Raw genomic sequence first — 18,513 nt, 5'->3', positions numbered from 1 at the left:
GAAAGGGACCAGTAAATTAGAAACTGAACAGAAATACATGTACAACTATATACCCCCCGCCAAATGTTAGTTACCACAAAACCGTTGGCTCTTCCCCTAAAGCTTTGGATCAGACCAACTTCCACTATCTCTTGCATTGTGTGAGTCACTACCATCTCAGCCACATCCAGACCAAACTCCTCAGCTTTAAATACCCTCCTTAAAAGTTCAATCGATGCCTTCTCTGGATAGCCTCCTTCCTTTTCTTTAATAGCTGCTTAAACCTTGAACTTCTCTGGAAAGCCCCCCGAGTTTTAATGCTCACAGCAAGTATAGATGCCTCCTACGACATCAATTTCTCAGCTCGTTGTTCATTCCTCCCATTTTCTCTACAACTGAATATACTTGTGGTCTATGAAAAATCAAGTTTATCTCCCTGCACATTACAACTTATATTCAAATGGACGCTGCCTCTACACCCCTTCTCTTTGTATAAAAGATGGAGTAGGCGGTGTTAAAACTTATTGTTGTTACCTCTCACATAAGACTCTTCCATCACTATGGGTAATTGCCCGTCGTGACGATCATAGCCTTTTGAAAACCCGCCTAACCCCCGGGCGTTTACCATGCCTAGCCTCGATGGGCTAGCACCGGGCAAGCGACACCAACAACGAGAAAAGCCGGCAGGCGGCACAATCAGCCACGGGCGGGCTACCACAAGAACAGATTATCGGAGGTAAATTATACCTCTTTCTCACTGGATCCTCCGTGGCGGCTCCCATGTATTAAACCAAAGACGCGTTGCACTACTCCTGTCACTCCCAGATCATCCCTGAAAACCTCAAAGTCGATATTGACAGCAGCCAAGTTGAAGATCCAGAAAGGAGCCAAACAAAACATCAAAAAAGTCCCAATGTGAACCTACATATTCCCAAAACCAAGTCTTTCCATATTCCCACCAACGACACAGAAACTACAGAAAAGCGATAGATAGGACAGACAAATATCATCCCATATATCAAACAACCCCCCTTCCATCTGGTTCTCTCCTCAATGGCTTTTTCATTAATTCGTAACGAAAACGAGAATCTCTTCTCTAGGTACATCAGCTCCCTCTCTCAGCCATGTTTGTGTGATAGTGAAACCATTATTGTTTGTTTGCTTTTCTTTTTCCTTGCCATTTAATAGATTCCTAGGGAATACTTTTTCTTTTCTTTTTTTTCCTTTTTTTGTCCTGTTGATTGCGTCCCATCCTTAAGGGTGGACCAATCCTTAATGCAGTCCACTGCTCATTACAATAAGTTTAAAGCATGGTTTAACTCTGTGTCATGGTTCGCTTTTACCCCATTAAAAACTATTTGTTGCTCATCTTTGTACCATGCAAGAATGTGTCGAAAACATCATTTGCTTTGTTGTTCATTCTCATAATAAACTCAAAAGGAACTTGAAGGGCTATTTCCTAAACCCAATTTGCATAGCCTTTTGAAAACCAGCTAACCCTGGGAGCGTTTATTATGCCTAGCCTCGATGGGCTAGCACCTGGGCAAGCACACACCAACAACAAAAAGCCGCTGTGCACAATCAGCCACGGCCGGGCTACCACAGTAACAGTTATTCGGAGGTAAATTGTACCTCTTTCTCACCTGGATCCTCCAGACGCCCCCATGTATTAAACCAAAGACGCGTAGCACTACTCCTGTCACTCCCAGATCATCCCTGAAAACCTCAAAGTCGATATTGACAGCAGCCAAGTTGAAGATCCAGAAAGGAGCCAAACAAAACATCAGAAAAGTCCCAATGTGAACCTACATATTCCCAAAACCAAGTCTTTCCATATTCCCACCAACGACACAGAAACTACAGAAAAGCGATAGAAAGGACAGACAAATGTCATCCCATATATCAAACAACCCCCCTTCCATCTGGTTCTCTCCTCAATGGCTTTTTCATTAATTCGTAACGAAAACGAGAATCTCTTCTCTAGGTACATCAGCTCCCTCTCTCAGCCATGTTTGTGTGATAGTGAAACCATTATTGTTTGTTTGCTTTTCTTTTTCCTTGCCATTTAATAGATTCCTAGGGAATACTTTTTTTTTTTTTTCCTTTTTTTGTCCTGCTGATTGCGTCCCATCCTTAAGGGTGGACCAATCCTTAATGCAGTCCATTGCTCATTACAATAAGTTTAAAGCATGGTTTACTTATGAGTTGCTTTTGGCCTATGATTTTTTCGTAATAGCTGATGAGTTACATTTGTTTCTCAGTTTTGATACAAAGAAAATAGTTGTTGAATTGGAAGACTCTGGTCAATCTGGCGGAATTTCTGAGCAAGACCTTCTCATTGATAGGAGGGTTGACATTGGTAAATTGAAGGAAATGGGTAGGGATTGCTCATGCAAGGTATGTGCTCCCCCCCACACACACACACACACGCACGCACACGCACACGCACTTCATTATTTATTTGCTAGCTGATTAAAATGTGTGGCCCTGTTATTGATTGTTATGTTCATTTGAACAACCACCATCCTTATTTTATTGCGTTTGTTTAGGGAATAATGTACACTTGCAAGGCCACCATAAGCTACGTCCCCGATAGCAAGTGGTTCTACACTTCGTGAATTAGTTGTAAGAAAACTGTCACTGGAACAGTCTGCACAAATTGTAGTGTTGGCGTGGTCGATAGGTGTGCAAAAAAAACATTTTTTTTTCTTCGTAAAGTCATTTCCCTTTTCCCATCGGGCTGTCCACACTCTCATCCATGATCTATTCCTTTTGTCCCGTAAAAAAAAATGATGATGCAGGTATATGCTACGAATGACAGTTAATGATTCATCGGGGGACACCACATTTGTTGCTTTTGATAAAAACGCTGAACACTTGATTCAAAAGCCAGTTAAAGAATTGGTCCATATTTCAAAGGCATGCTACTGCCAGATTATGCATCATTTTTTTTTTTATCTAATAAAATTTTTGTTGTATTATACCTTGTGTATTTCAATCAGATAGGAAAATGGCCCGCCATGCCTTAGGAAAGAACCGCAAGCGCTTTGAAGCACGCAGTATGTTTTCCAAGTTAGAGTCACGACTATAGTGACAAGGGCAAGTATGAATCATTCACCATCGAAAAAGATTTTCCCGTAAGACATTGATAAAACAATAGGCAAAGAAGTATTAAATAAGGTACTAAATTTCGACTAATTTTGTTGATTAAAGGATTACATCTCTACATCCTTGCCAAACTAATTTTGCCCCCAATGCAAGTGTGACCGGGGTTCAAGATTGGGAGTTCCAACTGAAGCCACCTGAAAAGAAGCCTCTCCCCAAGAAAACAGCCGTGAGGACCCACCAGCAAAAAAACCCTGCAGGAGAATTGATTGATGTTCATAATGGAAAGTCATGGCCAAAACTGCGATATTTGGTGGTCAAGGCGAAATCTGCGGAAAAGTCTTGGGCGAGCGTAAGGGAATACCACAACAGCGTGGCCTCCACCAACCACAAGGGCTACTCCATTGCAAGATGCACGGCCAAGCAACTACCAAAAGCCTTTCAAATTGATTACCTTACAAGAATGTTCTTAGCTTTAATAGTCGGTGTACCTTCTTTGACGTTTGCTTTTTTTTTGTTCTTCCCTGGATTGCTCATCGATAATTTTTTTTAATATTTATGATATTTCCCTTGATTCAATCAAAAGAATTTGGTGTCGTGATCAAGTGTGTTTTATTGCAATTATTCACAGCAGCCGCACAATGACTTCTCCTATCTATATTTGTGTTGACAAAGATGGATTGAACAGACTGTCATAGCCTTTTGAAACCAGCTAGGCCTAGGAGAGTTTATCATGCCTGTCCTCGATGGGCTGTTAACCTGATCTCCCGCCAAAAGAAAATTGTTACATTTCGCAATTAACCACTATGCGAATTTAAAGTCCAATTATTCAGCTACGAAGTATTCAGTAATCTTCATCTGTTCCTTACCAAGGAATCTCATGGTTTCTCCATTTTCTGTGATACATTATGTACAACTCCTAAATTCGAGTCCCCGCAGATCACATTCACTCTCTATATATGAAATTGTTTCTTCCGTTTTAACTTCAATCTTAATATGCAATCTAGATCCCCGACATGAACAGTTATCAACTATATAAGGCTCCCATTCCTTGATGCCACACTTCTCCAAAGGTAGAAATCAACTTCTCTTTCTATCTCATCCGGGTACTCTCCATTTGGACTAACAAGTACAAATTTTATAAAGATAAGGCGCCTCGCAACCTTAGCAGCGCCACTATAATGAAACAAACCCCAGCTCATATCATCGTAAACATCAACAACTCGGGCCCAAAAGTCATTTGTCACCACACCATTATCTAAAACACTCAAATTAAATGTCCCCGAATATTTCCTCTTTTAACTCGATATCGTCCCCTTCTCCAAACCAACTTCCCGTCCAAAGTGCTAACTTGAAAACCTGGCTCATACCAAAATGACGCTCTTGCTTTCCCTCTATAAAAACTGGTATTGACAAGGAAAATGATCATACGCAGGGTTCTGCCCTGCCACAACACGCCAACTCCAATCTAAACCTCCCAACCAACCCACAAAGAGATCCTCGGCAGCCTCATGACACAAGTCCTATCCTCAAAACTTTTCCATTAGAGGCACATAAGGTTTATGAGGAATCTTTGCATCCAGTTGGAGACAATTGTGTTTTTGCAGTACACATAGAGAAAATGCCTCCAGAGCTGGACTCTCATCATACACCGATAATTACAGACCTGGTCGGCCAGACTGCATTTGTTCAAGCACTGGAGAGCATTCCTACACTTAGGATCCAAGAGGCAGTTCAATACTTGCATTCCACAATTCTTGACCATGCAATTAAGCGTTGAGAAGCCCTTCGATCTCAAATTTTGCAACATAGGAACAGGCCTTATGTATGCATTAATGATCACCAATAAACAAAATCTTATATCATCAGAATTACGACGATCCCATGCCTAAGAAAACAGAACTTGACTAAAAGCTCCATTCTAGAAATAATGCATTACAACATTTGCAATTTTTTTTTCTTATGTATTTCTAAAGTCCGATATAAAGTGAAATGCTCATAAGGACTGTAGTAGGGTTCTAGCTACAACTCATCCCTGACTTTAAGGGAATATGCCAGTAAGAGGTGGAGTCAAGTAGTCGTTACCCCCCTGAATGCTTCTCTAAGCTGAGGCCAGTCGGTCGAATTCAAAACTGCTTGCAAATCATCAGTGAACTCCAAGTCATATGAATATCATCAAGCTGGGAACTCATTTTAATTGTATTAATGCACAGCATAAGCTAAGCCGTGACATATTACCTTTCCATTATAATCTCTAACTTATAATTCACACAAGCATGACATCATGTCAGAACGGACATTATTATTATTACAATTAAGTGTTCTCTTGAAACCGAACTTCTTTGGCGATTAAGCCCATGCTTTCACCAGTACGACCCCTTCAACTACTTAATCACTTTTTGTTTTCCAATTTACCTCCATTTCAAAAGCTAACTTGAACCCTTCCTTTCATTGCATCGGTGTTGGATGCTTATCATTACCTCCTTCTTCTCTATTACGTTCTTCATGAATCAAACCTTAATGCAAACTCAATGAAATCAAGGTTAGTACAGTCCCTATCGTTAGAAGGATTTTAGTCTTTTAAGCATTCGGTAATCCAATTCTGGTTCCAATTAATATTGTACTTTAAATTGTTAGTTTGAGATGTTGTCTCATAATTTAGCTTTTCATGAAGCTTATCATCACATTGTATCTGCGCACCCATTTATATTTCTTAAAAAAAAAAAGGGGAGTAAGGCAGTAGAATAGATGCTGCGATTGAGGCTTTCGAGTTCTGGGAGGAACTCACAATGATACACCATATCACAGTGTAGGAGCTAATTGAAAATTATATCGCATATCGACATCAAAAAGATTAAGGAAATCAAAGGGGTATCTATGGATAAATAATTAACTAGACTGATATGTATATGTCATTTATGGACTCCGTTAAAGAAACTCATAGGGATGAGGTAGGTCATAGGAACTCCAAAGAACTCCAAGTCATAGGAATATCATCACACTGGGAACTGATTTTAATGATAACATATTTTGTCTTTCATTACATCAGGTGTTGGATGCTAATTATTACGTCCTTCTCTATTACGCTCCAATGAATCATACCTTAATCCAAGTTGAGTAAAATCAAGGTTAGTTCATTGCTATCGCCATAATGGATTATAGTCTTTTTAAGCATTCGGTAATCCAATGTTGGTTCCCATTATTACTATACTTTAAACTGTTAGTTTACGATGTTGTCTCATAATTTTGCTTTCCGTGGAGCTTATCATCAAATTTTATATACGCCAAAATTATTATTCTGTGTCCTTATTTACCTAATACCCCAATCTTATCAAACTGTTTATAGAAACCATGGACACCCAAGCATCATCATACATACATAATGAAACTGTACAAGAGTACATTAAGAACCAACGAGCAGCCCAACTTGAGGTTAGATGTCCTTTAAAACAGATTTTTCATGTACTGGCTTTCCTACTTATTCCCACGTTATTGGTTTTCTAATCTATACTCAAACTTTAAACTTGAATGAATCTGTCTAAGGCCCTACGGATACCTACATCGCCCCCTGTTCCAAGACACCAACAAGGTGCACTATCCCACACAATGGAATCCGATGTAACTATGGGAGACTCATCAACACAACACGGGTTATCTCATGAGGCTACATCCCGAGTTGAATCAAATAGTCATCAACTATCGGCCTAGCGGCCCTCTATGTCCACACGGAACATGCATTCGCTCCTTCGCTTAGGACCCTCTCGGCGCTCAATAGCTCAGCGCACGCCGTCGGGGAGGAAGCACTAAGAGTTTCAGCCACCCAAAGGGATCGCATATATCCTCCTTCCCTAACTCACGGCCTCACAGTGGAAACAGCAGTACATTCTATCGATGCAACAAATTTCACTACAACCACCGAGCGAGCAGATAAAGGAAAGCATATTGTAATTGCTGAGACTCTTTCACCCCAGCTGTACATCAACTCAGACGCTGCTGGACCGTCATATGGTGGATGTTCTTCTGGCGCAACTCAGCATGAGCACTTCCCTCTATCAACACGTAACTTCACCCCCGGTTTTCATCTTGGGTCATTTTCCTTAACGAGCAACATGTAAGTAGCATGTCCATACTTAAATATTTCCGTTATGAACAATTATAAATTACTATACTAATTGTTTTTTCCCTACCGAAATTAGCTCCACAAACAATTTGCCTCCAAACAGTACTGAGCCGGATGTTCCCACTCAAGGCGCTATTAGGCCCGAGGAAAATTCTGAAGAAGCATCCGAATATTCTGACGAAGAATACTATGACATTGACGAACTTGAAAATCCAACCGAAACAATGCCTTCTATCCCGGTCGAGCGTCATTACCTTGGGGAACTAGATGTTCAATGTCAGTCTTGCTTTCGCTTTTACATTGGAGCCAGAGCAACTCTCCAGTTCAACTAAAAAACCTTTATTCGATCATGCCGTCTCCAAGGAAAAATAAAACTGCCCTCACTTGATCCATCGCCCCTCCGCTTTGAATCACTCTTCGAAGGTAACGATTGGCTTGCACGTGATTTTCGGAAGAACATTCGGGGATATAATGCTTGCAATGCATTCACCAGTCTTGGCGTTAAAGCAAATGACCGAATCTTGAAAGGACGTGGACCAAAGTCGTTCACTATACATGGAGAGCTCTGCCATAAGATTGGATCACTTTTACCTGATGAACATGTCGACCCAAAATACACCCAGTTATACATTTATGATGCTGGCGCAGCTTTGGATTATCGACAACAACGCAATAAGCATTTACTCAAGGAGGTGCTAAGTATTGTACAAGGTGTTTTGGTACAGGCAAATGCGTGGTCAAAGTTTTTCAAAAATGCACATGAGGTCTTAAGTTCAAGTGCATCAGCGGACAACAATATACCAGCCTTCATACAATACACTCCAGGAACGGATCGCCGCCGATATAATCTCCCGACAACTTCTGAAATCGCTGTGGTATTACCCGGTGATGAGACAAAGTATGATATGTTACGAGACATCGTTATTCACTACAAAGAAGGTGGACTAGAGAGGATAAGTGAATGTCATCCTGCTTATACACCTCTTCATTACGTACTTCTTTTCCCTAGAGGAGACCTTGGTTGGGCATCGGATTTGCGACAATGGGATGTCAAGAACAATTGCCCAAGTGATGCCAGACTAATGCAAGTACAGTATTATTTATACCGTTTATTTGACCGTCCAACTGAATACTCTTCCATACTTAGGGGAGGCTCCCTCTACCAACAATGGATAGTTGATGCTTGGGCTGCAACTGAACAGAATCGCCTGCGCTATATTCGCCTGAATCAAGACAACATTCGTGCAGAAGTGTACAACGGTTTGACGGACATTGCAGCAGAGGGCCTACCTCTTGATCAAGTTGGCCAGTGTTACATTCTCCCATCATCTCACACGGGTAGCCCAAGACATATGTATGAGATCTACCAAGACTCAATGGCCATTACGCGATACAACAAACACCCAGATGTATTCCTAACAGCAACAACAAATCCAAATTGGCCAGAAATCATAAGAGCTCTCAAACCACACCAAACTGCGTCTGACAGACCTGAGGTGGTTGCCCGTGTATTCAAAATGAAAAGGAAAGCAATAATGGAAGAGATAAAAAATAACGGTGTGTTTGGCGAACAAGCTGCATCCGTCTACACTATCGAGTTCCAAAAACGAGGACTGCCACACATGCACGCACTCATCTTCCTCAAGCAACCCGATAAGATCCCAGAATGCCAATCAAGTCAATAAGATTGTTTTTCGCGGAGTTCCCAAACCCTATCTCGGAACCTAATCTTTTCGAGAGGCGGTGAAGAGGTGTATGGTACACGCCCATGTGGACCTAAAAATCCAAAGGCCCCCGTGATGGAGAATGGTCGTTGTACAAAACATTACCCCACGCTTTTACGGATGAAACTACAATGGATCAAGTTGGATATCCGGTTTACATGACGCACGAATACTGGGAACGAATATGAGGTGCGCGACTGCAAAGTTGATAACCGAGATGTCGTCCCCTACAACCCCCACTTATCAGAGTTGTTCAACTGCCATATAAATGTTGAAGTTTGTGCATCGGTTCGTGCAGTTAAATACATTCACAAATACATTTACAAAGGGCATGATAGGGCAACTATGGTTATTGTTGGTACTGATGATGAGATCAAACAATACATTGATGCACGGTATGTCGGGCCACCCAAAGCTGCATGGCGTCTTCTCGAAGTTCCCCTCGCGACAAAGAGTTACCACACGTTGAAAGGCTGGCAGTTCATTTGGAAGGGATGCATCGAGTTGTTTACAATGCAAAGGAGTCAAGGGCTACAGTTCTCGCAAGAGCTATAAATCAGAGATCAACTCTAACGACTTTCTTCAAATGTTGTGCCGAAGATCCGGGTGCCCGTAGATATACTTACCAGGAGTTCCCACAGTATTATGTCTGGAAAAGAGTTAAAAAGATTTGGAAACTAAGGGACCACGGTTATGCTATTGGGAGAATGTACTTTGCAAATCCAAATGCCGGAGAACGCTTCTACCTTCGCTTGCTACTAATTGCTGTTAGAGGACCAACATCATTTGAAGATCTTCGTACAGTTGACGGCTTTGAGCATGACACGTTCAAAGCAGCATGCGTTGCACGTGGACTTCTCGAATCCGACGACGAGTGGAGAGAATATCTACAAGAGGCGTCGGTGATGAAGACCGGATACCAACTCCGCAGATTGTTCAGCGTAATCCTTTTGGAATGTTCCCCAACCAGTTCTGCAACACTATGGAATGAATTTTCTACGCATATTTGTGACGATTTGGCTCACATGATACGTTCCAAGTTTAACAACCATAGTCCAACTACAGAGGAAATAGCTGATTATGGTTTGTTCCTAATTAACAAGTTGCTTTTCGAAGCAGGTAAGACTTTATCTAATTTCCCAGACATGCCACAACCAAAAAAAGATTGGGACCAGCTGGGTGGGAACAGACTTATTTGGGAGCAGAGGGAATTGCAGTACGAAGGTCTTGAACAAGAGGCAAATGCAAATTTGGAACGCCTGGATGCTGAACAACTTCATGCCCACACCGAGATAACAGATTCAGTGCAAAACAATATGGGAAAGACTTTCTTCCTAAATGGTGCAGCGGGGACATGAAAAATGTTCGTCTACAACACAATTGCTGCTACTTGCCGCAGTCAAGGCCATATTGTCATCAATGTTGCGTCGTCGGGGATAGCATCGCTGCTACTGTCTGGTGGCAGGACCGCACACTCTACTTTTTGCCTCCCACTGGATATTATGGACAACACCTTCTGCGGGTTTTCAAAAAACTCCATACATGCTAAACTGTTCAAGGAAGTTAGCTTAATTATTTGGGATGAAGTCCCCATGCCCACACCATTAATCTGGCGTCGGGCCGCTTGAAAGAACACCGAGGGATATCGAGAAAATTCAAAGCCTTTCGGAGGCATTACTATGGTTCTAGGCGGAGATTTCAGGCAAACGTTGCCTATTGTACCAAAAGGCAGCAGAGAGCAATTCGTCGGAGCATCAGTGAGAAGATCCCAGCTATGGACACACGTACAAGTCTTGCACTTGGTACATAACATGAGATTGGAGATGTCATAGCCTAATAATGCCAGCTTCGCAGATTACTTGATCAAGGTACTTTACAAATCAAAAACATCATAAAAATTAAAGATTAAAAAGGCATGTTACTGACTCAAACTTCTCTGAATTTTTTGTAGATTGGCACGAATCCTTTAGATATTGTTGAGTTGCCAATAGGGATACGAAATTGTGCTGACATAGGGGATCTTATTTCGTCAGTTTATCCCGATTTGAATGTGATTGGGACGGCAACACCAATTTACTTGACTGAAAGAACCATCCTAGCTGCTCGAAATGACGATGTCAGCGTCGTTAACCGAGCGGCCCTGAATTTGTTCCCCGGGCAAGAGATTTCTTACTTAGCGGCAGATAAAGTTGTCGATGATATTACAAGCCCTCAAAACAACGGATCCACATACCCAAGCGAGTTTTTAAATTCCCTAGATCCCTCAAGCTTGCCACCGTTTAATCTCCAACTGAAAATAGGCTGCCCTATAATGTTGCTTTTAGGAATATTGCCCCAAGAGATGGGCTTTGCAATGGAACCCGCCTGATTGTATTACGTTGCGAAAGTAGAGTACTGGAAGCAATGATCATAACTGGAGCCAAGGCTGGAAATACTGTATTTATTCCAAGGATATCCCTAACGCCATCAACAACTGAAATGCCGTTTCAAATGTCGAGACGGCAATTTCCCGTTAGACTGGCCTTTGCAATGACAATCAACAAGTCTCAACGACAATCAGTCAAGTATGTCGGCATCAACTTAGAGACCCCAGCATTCAGTCATGGCCAGCTCTATGTCGCACTTTCTAGGTGCACGTCTTCAAAAAGAATTACTGTCCTACTACCACCCGATTCATCCAATTGCACCACCAACATTGTATACCCTGAAGTGCTTTTGTAGCATCGTTAAAGGTAAGCCGACTTATGTCTATGCATTTCTTACATTGCCTATTATTAGGTATACATAACTATACCCTCCTCTTGATTGTACTGTAAATCTTCGATATTTGGTCGTGGGTTTATAAGAGCACTTAGGCATTATCAGCACCTTGATAATGGCACTACTACTTTATTAAAACAAATGCCTATAATCGATGACTGTATTGTGGCACATGAATCACTCATGGGCAGGTGAGTTAGATCAACTTTTGAACATGATCTTAGTATTATGGGTATTAAGTTTTGCATGCATTTATTTGCCGTCCTTCGTTTTCGCGTCTTATTCACTAAGCACTACTGTGAAGATGGACTCAGAATCGACTATGAACCCCCACTGAAAATTTTCTTATTGATTCTACAGGTTCAAATCACTCAAATGTCCAATTTCAGAAGAAACAGTTTACCTATTGAAAAGCTGCAGTATGGGACCTGCAGATCTTAGGTGAGATAACCATACAGTATTTCTCTGAACCATATATAGTAAAAGTAATAGTTTGACATGATATATTAGGAATAGCTTATACTTACATGATTTTCACACATTACATGCATTGAGTTACACATCCTCCGTACTATGCTTTTGCGGTGTATGCTTGATTTGGATGCTTTGCAACAATGCTCAGATGCAAATTTTTAGTCGACCCTCTTATGGATCTCACCCTTGCAGATCTTGGGGCCTGTTAGTAGAGTTTGTAGATTGGTCAAATGCTAAATGTTATCTCTAAATTGTTAGGTCATGCTAAGGCAAAGTACTACCTGTATGCAAAGGTTCAAGAATGATCTGATCTCTTTATTCAAACTGTCACGTATCAATCCATATATTTTCCCTACATATGCAGTTAAGTGTTGCTTGAACAATAGGGCTAGGTATTTTGCTTCAATTCTCGATTTATCGGATTTCCCTACAATGCCACTATAGCCACTTGAAATCCCCATGCTTGGCATTAGTGATGAACAGAGACCCTGACTTCAGATTACTGTTAGGTCTCCTTCTTTGGTCTTTCTATACTATCAAAATGGAACTTTGCTTTTTTATTCTAGGTAAAATAAGCTTACTTGTGCCATTCTAGGGTGTTAGTTCTATTAGGGAGGGAATGTTAACTGCAAATAAAATATGGTACAATTGGAGAATTGTTTTTATTTTGCCTTTTACGACAGAGTGTTAGTTCATGATTTCTAAAAAATCTAAAGAACACGACTTCCTCATGTTGAATGATTTCTTTAACCGACTTCCTCATTTGTAGCTTTCTTTTTTCCATTTCTTTGTAACCAGGATCCTAATTCTCAAGTGGTGCAGGCCAGTTTCGGTTGGCTCAATATAGGTAGCAGCTGAAGCAACCAATTCTACTCCAATGCTACCATACCAGTTCAACCTCAGATTTGCTAAATACAGCGTGCACGATCAACAGCAAAACATGACATTCAATTAGCTTGCATCCTATTAATGTGATTGACTTTGAAAAGAAGTCTATGCAGTTCACTGTTTTGCTGCTTCTATGCTATGCGCCTGATGCGTGGTTTAAACAATACTATTTCTAATCAGAATTTTTTACCGCTTTCAAGAAGTTATCTGATTTGGTCATCCTGGTCATATAATAAAAAATTAGGTAACAAAATCCAAATAGCATGTCTTCATTTGGTCATATAATTAAAAGTAAGGTAACAGGATCCACTAACAAATATATTAGGATCTGCTTCGTGTACAAGTAGTCCATTCTATATTTGAGCATAATAACTTACTATATACATTTTATTTCTTTTCCCCATGGATGGTAGAATTACAAACGACAAATATGGACATACAAAATTCACTCCCTTAAAGAAATAATCTAAAGAAAAAATACTGACCCAACAAATACTTCAAATCTTGGTAACTTACTATATACTATACTTTTCTTTACATTGATAAACTTGGTAATTGATACAAATGGGGTCAGCAAATAATTTTATTATTAATATATAGAAACTATACATATACGTAGGCTTAGTATTTATAGCATTAAACAATCACATTACCAAGCACCTCCTTTATAAAGACTTAGTGATTAGTCTGTACAATGTTATTCACAATCAACTCCTTCCACTCAAAGGTTTGTTATTTATTTACAACGAATATACTTAGTTAAATTATGCATTCTTACCTCTAATTGACATATAATGCTGTGTTTTTAGAATGGATAATCTTTGCAAAGTACCCGATGAATCCAGCGAAAAATTTCTTGCTACACGCGAAGCAACACCTCCCAAGGGCTCCTGGGGTGGCCATGCAGCCTTAACAATGTACGACTACAATAACAAAGCACATCTAAAGCTCACTGTCAAGATTAGAAATAACGATGAAAATAGAGTCTCGACAGAACCAGCATGTTTGTGTGGTTTTCCTAACAGTTCACAATACATGGAGAGTATTGATTAACTAACCTTTGAAATTTAACTGCTTACAAAGAGCTTAATAAAGGTTTAAACGAAATATTATTATTCACCGTTACATGGGTTAATGTATGTTGATTGCCATTTTTATGTATTGACCATTATCCAATCAAACAAAAAAAAAATAATAAAAAAAAAATTAAAAAAAAAAAAATCCTAATGGGCTTCGATGTGGGCTTAACGCGTTGCCCTTTTTCCTCTCCCTTAAACACCATTTCCGAACCGTTACTTAATAAAAATCGAAATCAAAATAATAGATCGCTAAATTAACTCCATTTTTCAGGCCTGCCTCTTCGTCCAAATTTTCTGCCCAATAAATTCATAAAGATAAAAGTAGTCGGTTACGAAGTAATGGATCAAGTAACATTCCCACTTTGTTCTCTCACCTATACCAGTATAAAACCCGCGAGTCTGCAACCTTTCTCCTCAACACTTTGAACAAAGCTACTTGGTGTAGACATCCTCCAGATAACTGAGTGTTTGGCACCATTTTTGTTACAACCTCCTAAATTTAAAGACGACCTCAAGTTTTTTTAAGAGGTGAGCCATGGTTATTTCACTATTCTCTCTCTTTACTAAACTTTTTGACTTTTTCCTTTATTTCCCTTCCCTTATTATTGTTCTTATGCTTGTGTAATAGAAAAACTAAATTGGTTTATTGTATAAATTTTGGGAATTCATGTACTGGTTTCCAATTTAAAGAAATAAAAAACAACCTAACAACCGGAGCTTTTTGGCTACAGTCGTGTGTTTTCAAATTATTACTCTCTCCCTCTCTCTCAGTGGTGTGTTTTTAGATTGTATTCAACACTAAAAAAGAGATTCACAAAGCAGTCACCACGAATCCACAAGCTTTAAATTATGCTAACATTTCTATACTAAATTATTGTCTTCATTTCTATGCTAAAAATCCTTCCACATCCATTCTGATTATTTTTTTTGGCCTATTCAATTTTCCTGCTATTTCGTTTCTAAATCCCACAAAGGTTTAAACCAAATCTTTGATTTGGTACATCCCTATCATCTGCAACTGCTTTAGTGTCATTGACAAGAAATTGATTATGATTGCGTTACTTGACCCTATCTATGCTTGGCAACCTGCCTTTTTCAGCGTCTTTTTTTTGTTTTGCTATGTTCTTTCTTTTTAGTTCTTTATTTCTTTTCTCCTTTTTTTACATCATACTATCTTCAATGCATTTAAGTTAATCACCCAGGCATCATTTTATCATCCCACACATCGGTTTATGCTTTCAACTTATAATGGTACTGCAATATAAAATTCATATTAGAACCCTACAATAGCCAAGCTACACTACAGGCTTGCTGCAATTGTATTGGGTTGTCTATGCGCAAAAGTGGTACAAAACAGTTTAGACCTTAACCTTTTTCTATGTCTTCTTCAATTATACACTAACAACTTTAATTCATTCTCCTTATGGTTATGAACATGCATATTGTTTATCTTGCTTGGTTGCCCATTGGTAGTATTTTTCAATTCCATAGCACAACTAACAATTTTGCCTAATATGTAGGTCATGGAATTGGGTATGTCAGTTTACACCATTTCTTTCAAAACCTTACTCCACCACATGCTCAAGCATTTCAACATGCGCAAAAGTTCCTACGGATGCACCCTACACGAAAATTTATATGAGGCATGGGTAGAAGTTGAAATCTCCAGAATAAAAAAGCAGAAGATATTCTTAGGAATACGTTCACATGACAAAAAAAACATTGGAACAGGATGCTGCAAAGAAAGCAATTGCTTTTTTACAAGAAGCCCACAGCTGCGAAATAGAAGACTTCAACTATAAGGACAAAAAAAAAATACTGCTTAATGCTACCGATTTAATAGAATTCGCTTTTGACAAACTACTTGAAGAACATCAAGCTATGCGGGCAAGTTATCGGTTGATTGAAGAAAATAAAGTTCAAAGAGCGTCTCATAATGGAAAAGAATGACCATGCTGAAAGTGAAGAGGAATATGATAGTCAATATGACCCTTCTGAAGATGAGGATGTCAACCACAGTTCTTGACATTTTTTAACCCCTTTGGAGAACAAATAGTTCAATTTATCCATTTGTTATGCTTTCAATTACAACTTTTTAATAAATATGAAGACAATCATCAAGATACCGAAGAAAGCTAAGGTAACGTATTATGAATTACGATTTACTCCAGCATTATATAATTGTTTGGGTTCAGGATTTTTAGCTTGCTTAGTAGAGGACAGTTCAAACATTTTCATAACCCCTGTGCCACTACTTGATCATCTATTTTAAGTGATTTTTTATTACTCTGTTTATGTAATACAGCTAAAAAAAAAGATAAAACTCTAGGCTTACATAACTGCCACCTTGATTGTTTACTGTTCTTTTTTTTTGTCCTTTTTGAGTTCTGATAGATTTTGTTGTGTTACTTTTGTACCAACTCAATGTGTGTGTGTGTTTTTGTTACCAACATTGGATGAAGAAATCATATTTTTTGCTTCCAGTTGAACTATCCGAAATACATTACACTGTTAAAAAATAAAATGAGAAATTTCGTGATATAATCCCTGTTTGTGTTTGTACTGTAAGTGACAAAACTTGCAGAATGTACACGATGCAAAAAAAGATAATTGGACTCAAGGTTAATACTATGGACCTACTTTGTGGACTCTATAATTTTCAATAAGTGCTTCCACCTCCACTATATCAACAAGCTCAATAGCAGTCTTTTCCAATGCTTAACATATAATGACCTCTTCATTCATATAAAGTTTGGTCAACTAGGTGCCATGAACTAATATTTGATGTGTTTTTTACAGGCCAAAGTCGGATGGTTGTCATTAGGAAGGTGACAAAACTTCACGACTGGATGCACTTTGTTTAGCAATACATCTTGGCTAAGATTATGTGGACATCGAGCTCATGGTATCTATCTGTTTAATTGCCACTGAAAACACATATTGTCAATGGAGTTGATTTAGATGGTCTTTTCACATTAGAGTGCTTCTACAAGCTATTTATATCATGAAAAGTAGCATATGCGATTATATTGCCGCTTCCTTCTCTCTTTTTCTGTTTGTGGGTGACCTTTCTTTCCCTGAATTAGCTGCGCCCTTAGTCCCTTTTAAAGTATTTTGTTTAGTACAACTCAATAACACTGTTTTTTGCTTTACGAATTGTCTTTGTTTAGTACAACTCAGTACCACAAATTTTTCGTCTAACGTCGTTAATATTATAATTTGGTTTTGGCTACCTCCACCAATCCCACTCACGGCCAAATTAGGGTGTATTCGGCTGTTATTTTGTAGTCAGATTAAGCCTTGGCTCACATCTCAGTTTTAAAGCTCAAAAAATGGGGAAGAAATAAAGCTGGAGAAAGGTTTACTGTCTATGTTGTGGTACCAATGTGGCCAGAAGGGATACCAGAGAGTGGATATGTTCAGGCAATCTTAGACTCGCAACAAAAGAGCAATGGAGATGATGTACAACAACACTATTCAGTCTATTAAGGCTAAGGGAATACAACCAAACCCAAAGGAATAATCATAGTCATTATCTCCGTTTTCGTCTCTTCAAATTTGGGCTAAGCAACACGTATCACAAAACTGTTGGAGCAATTGTAAAAGCAAGGTACATTTATGGTTTCTCTTGGTTATTATTATTACTAGCTTTTATTAATTTTTGGCAAAATCATGTCCTTGATGCTTCTTTTTTTCCAATGAATACTCATTGTCGATTATTTTAGTGGGAGTTGGGGATGGACCTTGGGATATGATGAAGGCATTTAACGACAATATTCCTGCTCGAGCTTTTCATAGTTTCAAGGTAATTGCTAGCGGGCGACAATCACACCCCTTACTCTGTTTGATTGTACTGCACGTCACATATTTTATGATCACAACCTTATATTTCTCTCTTTCAGTTTGTGATTTTTACCGAAATTATGTCAAAGAATATGCCTATATACAGATAAGCCACGGAGTTTGCTCTTGCAGCTTTGATGGAATTTCCGGCACAGTATAAAGCGACAGTGAACTTTAATATATTGGGGTAACAAGAGACGCCTTTCCTTTAAAGGTTTTGCTTTTAACCGTCTGATTTTTTTAAGCATATTCCACATAAACATAACAACGATGCACTTACTATAGAGGCATTTTTTAAAGCAGTTCTAGGAATGGGAAATTAGTAGAAAGGGTGCCTCTTTCACCACCGCTTTACAATGCTGCTTCATTTTGCACAAAGAAACCGTCCTGGTCCAGCAGTTTCCAGCATAGTGTGCCACCATATAATCCCAAGCAACCTCTAGAGGGACAGCTCCACCTGAAAGTTCAACATTCGATAACAAGGTCAAACTTTCATGTTGCCACCTGTCATTGTAGGTTAACTTATTAATTTCGTTTGATA

General features: G+C 39.3%; 4 protein-coding genes and 1 pseudogene across 4 annotated transcripts; 4 read left to right on the top strand and 1 right to left on the bottom strand.

Moving 5' to 3' along the window:
- Window positions 1-3,990: 3,990 nt before the first annotated feature.
- On the bottom strand, window positions 3,991-5,505 carry LOC147495314 (uncharacterized; annotated as a pseudogene).
- Window positions 5,506-6,435: 930 nt separating this feature from the next.
- LOC147495313 (uncharacterized) lies at window positions 6,436-8,889 on the top strand. Its single transcript, XM_086568360.1, has 4 exons — window positions 6,436-6,516; window positions 7,056-7,195; window positions 7,281-7,480; window positions 7,628-8,889. Exons 1-4 carry the CDS (start codon window positions 6,436-6,438, stop codon window positions 8,887-8,889), a joined length of 1,683 nt encoding a protein of 560 aa, XP_086424486.1.
- A 458-nt stretch (window positions 8,890-9,347) lies between these two features.
- LOC147495312 (uncharacterized) lies at window positions 9,348-10,286 on the top strand. Its single transcript, XM_086568359.1, has one exon. It carries the CDS (start codon window positions 9,348-9,350, stop codon window positions 10,284-10,286), a length of 939 nt encoding a protein of 312 aa, XP_086424485.1.
- A 321-nt stretch (window positions 10,287-10,607) lies between these two features.
- Window positions 10,608-11,296, top strand: LOC147495311 (uncharacterized). Its single transcript, XM_086568358.1, has 2 exons — window positions 10,608-10,730; window positions 10,880-11,296. Exons 1-2 carry the CDS (start codon window positions 10,608-10,610, stop codon window positions 11,294-11,296), a joined length of 540 nt encoding a protein of 179 aa, XP_086424484.1.
- Window positions 11,297-11,331: 35 nt separating this feature from the next.
- Window positions 11,332-11,649, top strand: LOC147495310 (uncharacterized). The gene has a single exon (XM_086568357.1). It carries the CDS (start codon window positions 11,332-11,334, stop codon window positions 11,647-11,649), a length of 318 nt encoding a protein of 105 aa, XP_086424483.1.
- The last annotated feature ends 6,864 nt before the right edge of the window (window positions 11,650-18,513 follow it).

Source organism: Coptis chinensis, chromosome 6 (genome assembly GCF_015680905.1).
Source record: "Coptis chinensis isolate HL-2020 chromosome 6, ASM1568090v1, whole genome shotgun sequence".
In the NCBI taxonomy this organism is placed as follows: domain Eukaryota; kingdom Viridiplantae; phylum Streptophyta; class Magnoliopsida; order Ranunculales; family Ranunculaceae; genus Coptis; species Coptis chinensis.
The sequence above is the reverse complement of the archived record's forward strand: the minus strand, read 5'-3'. Positions and strand labels throughout refer to the sequence as shown.

Excerpts from the sequence above, each read along its gene's own strand:
- LOC147495313 (XM_086568360.1), top strand. The coding sequence starts at position 6,436 with ATGGACACCCAAGCATCATCATACATACATAATGAAACTGTACAAGAG. Across the intron at positions 7,196-7,280 it reads TTTTCCTTAACGAGCAACAT|CTCCACAAACAATTTGCCTC; the intron begins GTAAGTAGCATG and ends TACCGAAATTAG. Across the intron at positions 7,481-7,627 it reads TGGGGAACTAGATGTTCAAT|GTAACGATTGGCTTGCACGT; the intron begins GTCAGTCTTGCT and ends CACTCTTCGAAG.
- LOC147495310 (XM_086568357.1), top strand. The coding sequence starts at position 11,332 with ATGATCATAACTGGAGCCAAGGCTGGAAATACTGTATTTATTCCAAGG.
- LOC147495312 (XM_086568359.1), top strand. The coding sequence starts at position 9,348 with ATGGCGTCTTCTCGAAGTTCCCCTCGCGACAAAGAGTTACCACACGTT.
- LOC147495311 (XM_086568358.1), top strand. The coding sequence starts at position 10,608 with ATGGTTCTAGGCGGAGATTTCAGGCAAACGTTGCCTATTGTACCAAAA. Across the intron at positions 10,731-10,879 it reads ACGTACAAGTCTTGCACTTG|ATTGGCACGAATCCTTTAGA; the intron begins GTACATAACATG and ends AATTTTTTGTAG.